The following is a 14,047-nucleotide window of genomic DNA, read 5'->3' as shown; positions in this document are numbered from 1 at the left end:
TAAAATATTTTACTGATCGATTCATTCATTATTCATTGTCAATTTTAACATACCAAATGTCCACCAAATTTTAAAAGAACTTTTGTTAAAGCACGAGGGCAGGGTTGTGCAGCTGCAGCGAAATGTAGAGGAGTGTTTCCAGCATCATCTCTTGCATTTGGATCGGCCCCAACTTCTAGCAAGGCTTTCGCTAACGCTGGTGAAGGAAATTGGCAAGCAGGATAACGACCAACAAGGGCACCTTCTCGATAGCAGGCGTAATGTAGTGCAGTTCGTCCCGATCGGACAGACACTTTAAGCCGATTTAACTTATACAAAGAAAACAAAATTTGTTTGCGCATATTTGGACAAAAGTTTTCTTCTTCTTCAAGCGAAGCTAACAAACAGCCAATATGTAGAGCGCTAACTAAGGCGCGACTCAATGCATTAGGGTCATGATTGCAATCATGTATAGATTGTGGCTTTATCGGCATTGTTTCCTGCTGTACTGTCCATTGAAGACCTGTAAACGCAAAATCTATATGCTTCCTATTAAATTTATTTATACAAATGTACCTCGCTCAACTTCTGAAACAGCCTTATGGAGTATCATCAACATATCTGCAGCTTCAATTGGTGGTACGATGCGACCGCGTGGCAATAAACGACCAGCTTCAACTAGCATAAAACTAAATAGCTCCGCAAATGATAGTAAAGACGATTGTGTCATTGGGCTAAGTGGTTGTAGAATTTTCTGCTGCATCGTCAGTGCGTACGTCCACAACTCAATACAACGATCGAAACGTCCGGCATCTGCATAATGGGCACCTCTGACAAACAAACAAAACTTTCCAAATTTAAGGCTCATTTAGATTATATCATGTATATTACCTAAACCGTATGTAATAGCTGGTATCAGGATGTGTGGGTCCTAATATCCTTTGTCGTATAACCAAAGCTTGCATTCGCATCTCATCCGGATCTAAAAATAGCTCCTCCAATGCATGTATCGTTGCCACTTCCGAAACATATTCGTATGCAGCAATAGGTTCGTTGACAACTTTAGGTATTTTCGGCTCTTGATTTCGGTCTTCCATAGCACGCCGCCATAATGACAAAGCACTAATCATATCACGTTTTTTATCAACATATGTTGCACCTAAAAGTTCTAAGGCATCAATACGACTTTCACGACTAACACAAGGAAGGCTAATGAGATGTTCTACGATTGGTAAATGTCCAGTAACACTTGCTGCCAATAACGGTGTCATGCCATAGTAATCAACATCCATTGTTGCCCCGTGTTTTAATAATAGTTGTAAAATTTCCAGGGAACCAGATTCTGCGCAATCATGCAAAGCTGTATTTCCTTTTATACTACACCGATTCACATTTGCATTTAACGATAGTAGATATTGTGCGATCTTAAAATGCCCCTTATAACACGCGATCATAAGGCAAGTATGTCCGTGGCGATTGGCCACTTCAAAATCTAAGGGATATAATAAGAATAAAATAGAAGAGTTCATAAAATAAAAATAACCAATGTTACGAACCTGCCCCATTATTCACCAAGAACTTCACGATATCAAAGTGTCCATCAAAACAAGCAGCTCGGAGAGGTGTTGAGTTTGTGCGTGTCGTACTATTCACATTAGCCCCGTGATGTACAAGAAGTTTTACAATACCGTAATGTCCAGCTGCTGCAGCGCACCAAAGTGGAGGCGCATCTTCAATTGGTTCTCCATCGAAACTCACTGAGCCTACTTGCTCAACGTTTGCATTCCGCTTTAGCAAATACTCCACAATATTATAGTGACCGTTCCGACAGGCAATTACCAACGGAGTAGCACCGTTTACTTTTGCAGCTACAAGCATCTTAATTTCCAATTCTGACCTATTAGAAAGGGTATGCTAAAAAAATGAACATATCAAAATCCTGTTCAACACATGATACAATAAAACAGACAGGTGCAGTCAACATTACAAAATGAAGTGGCAGTTGAAATGCTGGTCCTCATAACTTAAAGCACGATAAAAGAATATTGGAAGTAGTTTTAAACAATGACCCCGGCGTAACAATTTTTTATTATTATTATTATTTTCATCATAGTTTACAAATAAATTTATAAACTATTTTTGGTTAGGGTACCTGGTTACTGAGACCATATGGTTCCCTGCAATTAAACATATTGGTATGTAAGCTAAGTGTATATTGTCTTAACTTAAAGGGTATTTATTATTCGTTGCTGTGTTAAGTAGTGTGGTACACGTTGTGGGTTTTCAAAGCGTTATTGACAGTGTTTATCGTTTCCGTTTTACTGCAATCTAGTGCAACATCCATGGGGTTGATACTTTCGTCAACGGACAAATTTGCATCATGTGTTCGGGAGTCAATGCAGTGGAGCATGTCGAACATTGAATCGAGCCATTATCATTGTAATGATGAGATATGCTGAACAGCGTGGTTCCAACTCTCATTCTTGCAATCTTTATACATTCATCCCTGGTTAAGTTTATATTGTAGTTTGGCCTCTTTGTGCCCGGGTTGTGTGTTCGAAGAAATATATTTGGACTTTTCCATTTTTCTTGTTCTTCAACATCTTGACAACTATAACAATGGTTTCTTATAATACTGCTATAGCAAGGTACTTCCACAGTTAATGGTAACCGGAGCGCTGCTTTTGCTATGTGATCAGCTTCTTCATTTCCTTTGATTCCTATGTGGCCTGGAACCCAAAGGATTTTTATTAATTGATCCTCTCTAGGTCTTTGGATTTCCGGTCCATTATATGCAGTAGAGCCAATGTATTTGACTACACTTTGGCTGTCGGAACATATCAACGTTTTTGCTTTTCTTTCAGCAGCGTATATAATTGCCTGTTCAACAGCTGCAAGTTCTGCATCGAAAATTGCTGCATGTAGCCGTAATAGACTTTGCTTCAGAGTTTTAAAGGAGTCAACTGAAGTTTGTTCTACTAAAGCATAGGTTCAGGTGTCGCACTGCCTAGAGCCGTCAGTGAACAAGATAAGTTCTGGGTTGAATTCATTTTTTATTTTTGCGTAGAAGGTTTTAAAGATGTTAGCATTTGTGTTTTCTTTTTTGAATTCGCTGAGTGTCATATCCGTATGGAATTTTATTTTAGGTGATGTCCTTAGTGGTTGTCCTGGTATGGGTGTTTTTTTAATGTTAAGGTAGCGTATAATATTTTCCAGAGCGCTAGCGTTTCTGCCGCCTACTTTTCTTCTATTGGCTGATTGTAGCTCCCACATATGCTCGTGTAATGGGTGATCTGGCAGTGTCAAAGCTTTCGCTGCGAGACCAGCTGACCTTCTTTGTAGTTGCCAATCGATATCGTGGTACCGCGCTTCTAGTCTGAGGGCGGCTATTGGGGTGGCCATGAGCAACCCTGCAGCCGTTCGAAAGCATCTATTCATACATGCATTGATTTTGTTTTTATTCTTTTCGGATGCCCACCCATAAACCGTGAGTCCGTGTTGAATTATTCCTTCACATATAGCTCGACTGATTGATATGGCAATGTCTATGTGTGGTCCTTTGTTCCTCGTACAGAATATCTTTAGTAGATTATTAACCTTGATTAGTTTTTCGCAAATTTTGTTGATATGCTCATTCCATAGTGCATTTCTGGAGAAAGTGATGCCAAGGATTGAGATATGGGGTTTCAACCTAACATCTTGGTTGCCTATTTTCAATGAGGATATATCACATTTGTGTTTTTTGCATAATAGCTTCTGCCTTATTAATTGGTACTACTGCACCAGTTGCTTCTGCCCACCTTTGTACTTTGGTGTTTACTTCACCGAGGCCGTTATTTATTTGTTCTGCTGACCTTGAAGATACAACAAAGATGTTGTCAGCGTATACACCAATAAAGTCCACCCCATTTATGTTTCTAATATTTTTAATAAGCGTATTGCAATATGCTGAAAATAATATGACTGACAGTGGAGATCCTTGGGGGAGGCCATTGTCTAGATTGAGAAACTTCGATAAAAAACCATCTACTCGAACTGTAATTCTACGATGCGACATAAAGGAATGTATAGTTTTCAGCACTAATGCCGGAACACCCTAGGAAAAGAGTTCTTTTATTACAACAAATGAAATAACTCTATCAAAGGCCTTTTCTATGTCTTCTGAAAATATAACATTGTGTTTATTTGCTTTAAGATTGTCTTTTATTTTTGCTTCTAATGCGTGACACAATGTATGTACTCCACGCTCTGGGAGGAAGGCATGTTGCTCTGGGAGAAAGTGCGATTTGTAGTGTTCTTTAATTTTCCTCGCAAGAATTTTATCAAATACTTTAGCTAGGACCGATATTAGCGAAATGGGTCTGTATCCTTCCACCAGATTTGCGTTTTTATTTGGTTTGGGAATTGGAGCAAGAACTGCTACCTTTCAGTAGTGCGGATAAGTTCCAGTTTCGAGTATTCCCGTGTATAACTTGCATATTCTCTTCCTCAGCGAGATGTCCGAATGTTGTATCATGGAGTAAGTTATTTTATCAATTCCCGATGTTGTGCCTTTTGAATTTTTTATTGCTACATTGAGGTCATCGATTGTTATATTGGAAAAATATTTATGAAGACTGAGTGCTTCCCCGGATGGGGAGTCAATTTTATAGTTTTGTTTAGCCAGTATAACTTGTATAGCAAACGAATTGTCGGAGCATATTAAACTCCATGTTTCTGCAAATTTATCTGCTATCTGTTGGGGATGAGTAAGGCACTCGTTTTCTGAAAAAATATTTGGAAAACTTATATATTGTGGCGATTTGACTTTTTTAATTTTGTTCCGTATTGTCCTTGTATCCATAGTAGGGTTAAGGGAGTTGATACAAGTTTTGCCATATATCCCTCTTGGTTTGTTTACATTCACGCTTTACCTGTGCGCAGAGTTTTTTATATTTTATTATATTAGCAAGATTTCGTTTCACTTTATATACCTTCCACGCGGAGTTCTTTAATGCAATTAATTTGGCTATCTCGGCATTAAACCATACGGGGATTTTCCGTGGCCTTGAATTCTTCTTTACTGGCATGGACTCATTTGCAGCCTTCCTGATAATTTTCTTTATGTTGGCTGCCTCTTGGTTAATGTTGGCCGTTACTTTAAATTCTCCACTTACTTTTACTGTTTTTTTGAGAAAATCTCCCAATTTGCTTTAGCATCTACAAAACCCGGTTTAAATTTTGGATGTTGTTGGAAATCAAAATTGGGAAGTGGTCATTTCCTTCTGGATAGCAGTTCCAGGTTAGGATACCTGCCAGTTCTGCACTAGCCATAGTTACATCTACAGCCGTCAGAGTGTTTTTGTGTTGAGCAGCGTTGGCGAACCATCATTTAAGAAGACTAAGTTTCTACAGTTTGCGAATTCTTCCCATATTTTCCCGGTACGGTTCGTGGTTTGTGATCCCCATAGTGTGTTGTGTGAGTTCAAATCACCAAGCAGTAGATGATGCCCACAGCTGTATAGTGGAATGCTGTCAAGCAGTTGTGAAGTAAGATATACATCTACTTCTTTATATATATTAGTTATGATTCAAGGTTCGATTCGAGCTCAAGGCCAGAACAATAATTTTTTTCTAATTATTGTTATTTTTTAATTTTTCTAAATTTGAAAAATTGTATTTTGTTTTTGGAATAGTAAGTAGAAAATTTTTCAGACATCCTGCCATAGCTGCGCAGATAGATCCATTTCGAAGGGTGCTAAGCCTTCATCATCAGTACGCTTTAGGCATGCTGCGCTAACCATTTAGCTATACAGCGGTGGTTTGTTTGACTGGCAAATTTGCTACTTCTATTCCTTTTTACCAACTATATTTATTCAGTGTTGCGCCATCTGGTGCAAATCACTGATAATGCTGGATTTTTGTTTATTGTCAATTACTTTGTTTGACATTCCCAAGTGCTCATGGTTTATTAACAATTGTTTTTGTTTTTTATCGGCCTATTGATAAATGATTCAAGGTTCGATTCGAGCTCAAGACCAGAACAATAATTTTTTTTTCTAATTATTGTTATTTTTTAATTTTTCTAAATTTGAAAAATTGTATTTTGTTTTTGGAATACTAACTAGAAAATTTTTCAGACAACCTGCCATAGCTGCGCAGATAGATCCATTTCGAAGGGTGCTAAGCCTTCATCATCAGTACGCTTTAGGCATGCTGCGCTAACCATTTAGCTATACAGCGGTGGTTTGTTTGACTGGCAAATTTGCTACTTCTATTCCTTTTTACCAACTATATTAAAAAAAAAAAAAAAAAAACAAAAAAAAAAAATTGTTAATAAACCATGAGCACTTGGGAATGTAAAACAAAGTAATTGACAATAAACAAAAATCCAGCATTATCAGTGATTTGCACCAGATGGCGCAACACTGAATAAATATAGTTGATAAAAAGGAATAGAAGTAGCAAATTTGCCAGTCAAACAAACCACCGCTGTATAGCTAAATGGTTAGCGCAGCATGCCTAAAGCGTACTGATGATGAAGGCTTAGCACCCTTCGAAATGGATCTATCTGCGCAGCTATGGCAGGTTGTCTGAAAAATTTGCTACTTACTATTCCAAAAACAAAATACAATTTTTCAAATTTAGAAAAATTAAAAAATAATAATTAGAAAAAAATTATTGTTCTGGCCTTGAGCTCGAATCGAACCTTGAATTATTTATCAATAGACCGATAAAAAACAAAAACAAATATTAGTTATGTGGAGATCCGTCGATCCATGTACGGTAAGTAATTGACGAAGGAGGTTATTCCTAGATACCACATGATTTGATACGTTTAAAGTACTTTTTATTAAGAAGGTAATGCCAGATTTGGCGTATTGAAAATCTTTATTATGATGAAAAGTTCTATAATTAGGTAAATGTAGTAGATGCAGATTCTTTTGCACTATGTGTGTTTCTTGTAATATAATGATATCGGGATTATGTTTTTTAACTAGTAATTCAAGGGCATATTTATTATTGATATAACCTTGAATGTTCCATTGGAGGATTGAAAAATTAAGTCCGATATCCATATTTTTAAACGTTTAAATTTTTTATTTATTCAAAGTCAGAGATGTCGCTGTCAAATTGTTTTGTTTGGACGAAGTAGTTATTGCTTTCTATTAGGTCTTGTGTTAAATTAGTTATAGGTGATTGGTATATTTGCGGTTGGGTGTAGTCGCTAGAGTTGTTGTGAGTTTTGTTATTAATTGAGTATATTGGAGTTGAGTGGTAATTATTATTGTTTGTTGTTGTGCAAGGTGACATTTCTATGTCTCCACTTTCTGCGTTTGTATTATTAGCTAGTGCGTTTGTTGTTGTATTTTGTTTAGCTTTTTCTGTTATCTTTGTAATCAATGTATCAATATTGGAGTTTGAACTTGTCTTTTGAATGTTATTTTGAGGTGATTTTGTACTGATTTGTGTTTGGTTTGTGTTTGGTTTGTGTTTTCTTGGTTTTGAATGTTATTTGAAGGTTGTGGAGCTGGTGCGGTGACCTGTTTGGTATTTTCTTTTAGCGGTCGTTCGATGTTATTATTTTTTGTAATTTGTGCATACGAAGCCTTGTTTGTATGCTTGCTTCTGGGTTCTATTTGGAAAGCAGTGGGGTTACTGTTGTACAATTTTCAAGCTTCTCTTACTGTACACCGACGTTCAATTTTAATTTTGTTGATGGATTTATGCTTGCGGAAGCTAGGACAGGAGGGGTCTTCAGAGGTATGTGTGTCAATATTGCAATTTACACAGAAGATTCTCGAGCAAGTATCATGAGGTGGAGGTGTCGCACATTGCTTGCACAGTTGATTACCTTTGCAATTATTTTTTGTATGCCCCAACTTCAAGCAATTTCTGCATTTCATAGGGTTAGGAATGTATTCTTGAACTGCGATTTTTTCCCAGCCCAAGCTAATTTTTTCTGCTCTCCGGACTAGATTAAATGTTAGAATTGCTGCTCCTGTTGGTGCTCCTGTTGGCGGTTGGTGTATCGTTAAACTTCGATTACTTTTTGGTCTGCTAAGCCTTCCAATAACTCTTTTTCAGTAAGGTGGATGTTTTTCGAAAATATTCTACCCTGTGTTGAATTGAGGTTTTTGTGAAAGGATATTTTAACAAGTACAACATCAATATAGGTTGCTTTGATGAATTTTTCTGCTGCGTTAAGGTTATTTGCCTTTATCAGCAGGTCACCAGATTTAAGCTCTGTTACTTCAGAGTATTCGGAACTTATGTGTTTAAGCCCTTTTTCTATTTGGAAAACGTTATAGGATGCTAATGGTCGGGTTTCAGTGTTGTTTTGGGCGATGGCGGTGGCTATGATGTATCGTGGTATATGGTTATCATTTTGTGCTATTGGCGGTAGAGGTACAAAATCCCCTTCCCTTGGTCTTTTAGATTTGGTTGTAGGAAGAGATATATTCTCGTCCGGATCTAGGTGTTTAAACCTATTTCCATGAGGGGGGTTAGTTAGCCCCTTTCATTTTGTTTGATTTCAGCTACCAAATATGTAGTTTTTACCACAACCACTTAGAAATGATATATACACTAACGGTCGCGTAGAAGAAAAATACAATACAAGCTTATTTAACACACACTAGTGTCTATAGACTTAGTTGCGCTGCGAGAAAAACACGTCTGCGTAAGGCGGCTGCCCGAATAAGACTGGTAACAATTTAAATTTATTGAATTTATGACCCTACAAGACTTTGCTGAGAACTTCCGGCCGAAGTTCCAACCCATTTAAACCTTTTTTTTTAGTTCCTAAAAGTATGCTTTTCTAAACGATGCAATTGTTTTTGATATATGTGACCCGGCCTATGAACATTTCGATTCTCGGTCTTGTTTCATTCGAATATGTATGCGAAAGATAAAAAATAGTTCCAACACATTTAAACCTTTTTTATTAGTTCCTAAAAGTATGCTTTTCTAAACGGTGCAATTCTTTTTATACTCAGTTGAGCAAAGCTCACAGAGTATATTAACTTTGATTGGATAACGGTTGGTTGTACAGGTATAAAGGAATCGAGATAGATATAGACTTCCATATATCAAAATCATCAGTATCGAAAAAAATTTGATTGACCCATGTCCGTCCGTCCGTCCGTCCGTCTGTCAGTTAAAACGATAACTTGAGTAAATTTTGAGGTATCTTGATGAAATTTGGTATGTAGATTCCTGGGCACTCATCTCAGATCGCTATTTAAAATGAACGATATCGTACTATAACCACGCCCATTTTTTCGATATCGAAAATTTCGAAAAACCGAAAAAATGCGATAGTACATTGCCAAAGGCGGATAAAGCGATGAAACTTGGCAGATGGGTTGACGTTATGACGCAGAATAGAATATTAGTAAGATTTTGGACAATGGGCGTGGCACCGCCCACTTTTAAAAGAAGGTAATTTAAAAATTTTGCAAGCTGTAATTTGGCATTCGTTGAAGATATCATGATGAAATTTGGCAGGAACGTTACTACTATTACTATATATGTGCTAAATAAAAATTAGCAAAATTGGATGAAGAACACGCCCACTTTTTAAAAAAAAATTTTTTTTAATTCAAATTTTAACAAAAAATTTAATATCTTTGCTGTATATAAGTAAATTAATTCAAAATTCAACTCCAGTAATGATATGATGCAACAAAATACAAAAATAAAAGAAAATTTCAAAATGGGCGTGGTTCCGCCCACTTTCATTTAGTTTGTCTAGAATACTTTTAATGCCATATGTCGAACAAAAATTTACCAATCCTTCTTAAATTTAGTAGGGGCATAGATTCTATGACGGTTACTGTTTTCTGTGAAAATGGGCGAAATCGGTGGAAGTCACGCCCAGTTTTTATACACAGTCCACCGTCTGGCCTTCCGCTCGGCCGTTAACACAATAACTTGAGCAAAAACCGATATATCTTTACTAAACTTAGTCCACGTACTTATCTGAACTCACTTTATCTTGGTATAAAAAATGGCCGAAATCCGACCATAACCACGCCCACTTTATCGATATCGAAAATTACGAAAAATGAAAAAAATGCCATAATTCTATACCAAATACGAAAAAAGGGATGAAACATGGTAATTGGATTGGTTTATTGACGCAAAATATAACTTTGGAAAAAACTTTGTAAAATGGGTGTGACACCTACCATATTAAGTAGAAGAAAATGAAAAAGTTCTACAAGGCGAAATCAACAGAGTTTGGAATCTTGGCAGGAATACTGTTAGTGGTATTGCATATATAAATAAATTAGCAGTACCCGACAGATGATTTTCTGGATCACCTGGTCCACATTTTGGTCGATATCGCGAAAACGCCTTCACATATACATCTAAGGGCCACTCGTTTTTAAAACCCTCATTAATACCTTTAATTTGATATCCATATCGTACAAACACATTCTAGAGTCACCCCTGGCCCACCCTAATGGCGATATCTCGAAAAGGCGTCCACCTATAGACCTAATTCCCACTCCCTCTTAAAATGCTCACTAACACCTTTCGTTATTTACCCATATCGTACAAACATTCTAGAGTCACCCCTGGCCCACCCTAATGGCGATATCTCAAAAAGGCGTCCACCTATAGACCTAATGCCCACTCCCTCTTAAAATGATCAGTAACAACTTTCGTTTGATACACATATCGTACAAACATTCTAGAGTCAGCCCTGGCCCACCCTAATGGCGATATCTCGAAAAGGCGTCCGCCTATAGACCTAATGCCCACTCCCTCCTAAAATGCTCAGTAACACCTTTCGTTTGATACCCATATCGTACAAACATTCTAGAGTCACCCCTGGCCCACCCTAATGGCGATATCTCGAAAAGGTGTCCACCTATAGACCTAATGCCGACTCCCTCTTAAAATGCTCAGTAACACCTTTCGTTTGATACCCATATCGTACAAACATTCTAGAGTCACCCTTGGTCCACCTTTATGGCGATATCTCGAAAAGGCGGCCACCTATAGAACTAAGGATTACTCCCTTTTAAAATACTCATTACCACCTTTCATTTGATACCCATATCATACAAACACATTCTAGAGTCACCCTGGCCCGCCCTAATGGCGATATCTCGAAAAGGCGTCCACCTATAGACCTAATGCCCACTCCCTCTTAAAATGCTCAGTAACAACTTTCGTTTGATACCCATATCGTACAAACATTCTAGAGTCACCCTTGGTCCACCTTTATGGCGATATCTCGAAAAGGCATCCACCTATAGAACTACGGATTACTCCCTTTTAAAATACTCATTACCACCTTTAATTTGATACCCATATCGTACAAACACATTCTAGAGTCACCCCTGGCCAACCCTAATGGCGACATCTCGAAAAGGCGTCCACCTATAGACCTAATGCCCACTCCCTCTTAAAATGCTCAGTAACACCTTTCGTTTGATACCCATATCGTACAAACATTCTAGAGTCACCCTTGGTCCACCTTTATGGCGATATCTCGAAAAGGCTTCCACCTATAGAACTAAGGATTACTCCCTTTTAAAATACTCATTACCACCTTTCATTTGTTACCCATATCGTACAAACACATTCTAGAGTCACCCCTGGCCCACCTTAATGGCGATATCTCGAAAAGGCGTCCACCGATAGACCTAAGGCCCGCTCCCTCTTAAAATGCTCAGTAACACCTTTCATTTGATTCCCATATCGTACAAACACATTCTAGAGTCACCCCTGGTCCACCTTTATGGCGATTTCTCGAAACGGCGTCCATCTATGGAACTAAGGATCACTCCCTTTGAAAATACTCATTAACAACTTTCATTTGATACCCATATCGTACAAACATATTCTAGAGTCACCCTTGGTCCACCTTTATGGCGATTTCTCGAAAAGGCGTTCACCTATAGAACTAAAGCCCATTCCCTTTTAAAATACTCATTACCACCTTTCATTTGATACCCATATCGTACAAACACATTCTAGAGTCACCCCTGGCCCACCTTAATGGCGATATCTCGAAAAGGCGTCCACCGATAGACCTAAGGCCCGCTCCCTCTTAAAATGCTCAGTAACACCTTTCATTTGATACCCATATCGTACAAACAAATTATAGAGTCAGCCCTGGTCCACCTTTATGGCAATATCCCTAAATGGCGTCCATCCATAGAACTATGGCCTACTCTCTCTTAAAATACTCTTCAATACCTTCCATTTAATACACATGTCATACAACCACATTCCAGGGTTACCCTAGGTTCATTTTCCTACATGGTGATTTTCCTTATTTTGTCTCCATAGCTCTCAACTGAGTATGTAATCTTCGGTTACACCCGAACTTAGCCTTCCTTACTTGTTTGTTATATATCTAATATATAAAATTCTTCCGTCACGGTTTTAGAGGCTGAACTCCTCCGAAACGGCTGAACCGATTCTCATGAAATTTTGTGAGCATATTGGGTAGGTCTGAGAATCGGCCAACGTCTACCTTTTTTTCGCTACGTCTAGGGCCTTGAGATCAAAACGTGGACCCGGGTACTCCTAGAATGTGTTTATACAATATGGATATCAAATGAAAGCTGTTGATGAGTGCTATAGTACAGAATATTTTTCATACCCCTGGGTGACTAGGGTCTCGAGATATAGGCCAAAACGTGGACCCCGATACCCCTAGAATGTGTTTATACAATATGGATGTCAAATGAAAGCTGTTGATGAGTGCTATAGTACAGGATAATTTTCATACAACTGGGAGGCTAGGGTCTCGAGATATAGCCCAAAACGTGGACCCGGGTACCCCTAGAATGTGTTTATACAATATGGATATCAAATGAAAACTGTTGATGAGTGCTATAGTACCGGATAATTTTCATACAACTGGGAGGATATGGTCTCGAGATATAGCCCAAAACGTGGACCCGGGTACCCCTATAATTTGTTTATACAATATGGATATCAAATGAAAGCTGTTGATGAGTGCTATAGTAGAGGATAATTTTCATACAACTGGGAGGCTAGGGTCTCGATATATATCCCAAAACGTGGACCCGGGTACCCCTAGAATGTGTTTATACAATATGGATATCAAATGAAAGCTGTTGATGAGTGCTATAGTACAGGATAACTTTCATACAACTGGGAGGCTAGGGTCTGGAGATATAGCCCAAAACATGGACCCGGGTACCCCTAGAATGTGTTTATACCATATGGATATCAAATGAAAGCTGTTGATGAGTGCTATAATACAGGATAATTTTCATACAACTGGGAGGATAGGGTCTCGAGATATAGCCCAAAACGTGGACCCGGATACACCTAGAATGTGTTTTTACATTATGGGTATCAAATTGAAGCTGTTGATGTATGCTTTAGTACAGAGTAAGTTTTACACCGCTGGGTGACTATGGTCTCGAGATATAGGCCAAAACATGGACCCGGATACACCTAGAATGTGTTTTTATATTATGGGTATCAAATTGATGCTGTTGATGTGTGCTATAATACAGAGTAAGTTTTACACCGCTGAGTGACTAGGGTCTCGAAATATAGGCCAAAACATGGACCCGGATACCGCTAGAATGTGTGTGTATTATGGATATCAAATGAAAGCTGTTGCTGAGAGCTCTGAAGTTCATTGTGATATTCGATGTCGTCGCATCAACCTGGCAAAACTGATAAATATGAATGCGAAGCCGAAATAAAGACATGAATTAATAATACCCACATACTTATTTGCATACGTCCTATTCGATTTGCCCGAAATTTCGTATATAAATTTGCCTATATTAGAATTTACGATGCTTTTTTCCGGGAAGTATAATAGAGACGGACTGGGACTGGGATTAGGTATAGGACTGGGACTGAGACTGAGACTCGGAGTGGGACTGGGACTGAGACTCGGAATGGGACTGGAAAAAAATACATACCACCCTCTGGGACTGACAATAAGAGATGAAGAGGAAGAAGAAAAACTTGAGAGAAGAGAAAAGAGAGAAGGAGACTGAGAAAGCGATAGAATGAGACGAAGATGGAGATGAAGCGAAAAAGACGGAGGGAGGAGTGAATAAAGAGATTAGGA

At 38.2% G+C, this 14,047-nt stretch overlaps 1 protein-coding gene across 4 annotated transcripts in view; it reads right to left on the bottom strand.

The window, feature by feature from the left end:
* LOC137245948 (protein fem-1 homolog CG6966) overlaps positions 1–14,047 on the bottom strand; it is a 55,309-nt gene that overhangs the window by 14,332 nt on the left and 26,930 nt on the right. For 3 of the 4 annotated variants that reach the window (XR_010951417.1, XM_067777123.1, XM_067777127.1), the window contains 4 exons: positions 1,536–1,893; positions 871–1,471; positions 556–809; positions 54–502 (listed from right to left, as the gene is read on the bottom strand). Coding sequence is in view for 3 of the 4 variants with exons in the window: in XM_067777123.1 (XP_067633224.1) it covers positions 54–502; positions 556–809; positions 871–1,471; positions 1,536–1,893 (1,662 nt within the window). In the remaining variant the exon portion in view is untranslated. The remainder of the gene's footprint in view (positions 1–53; positions 503–555; positions 810–870; positions 1,472–1,535; positions 1,894–14,047) is intronic. The other variant, XM_067777132.1, reaches the window with a different exon arrangement.

Source organism: Eurosta solidaginis, chromosome 1, assembly GCF_040869045.1.
Source record: "Eurosta solidaginis isolate ZX-2024a chromosome 1, ASM4086904v1, whole genome shotgun sequence".
NCBI lineage: Eukaryota > Metazoa > Arthropoda > Insecta > Diptera > Tephritidae > Eurosta > Eurosta solidaginis.
Note: the sequence above shows the minus strand (reverse complement) of the source record. Positions and strands in the feature narration are given on the sequence as shown.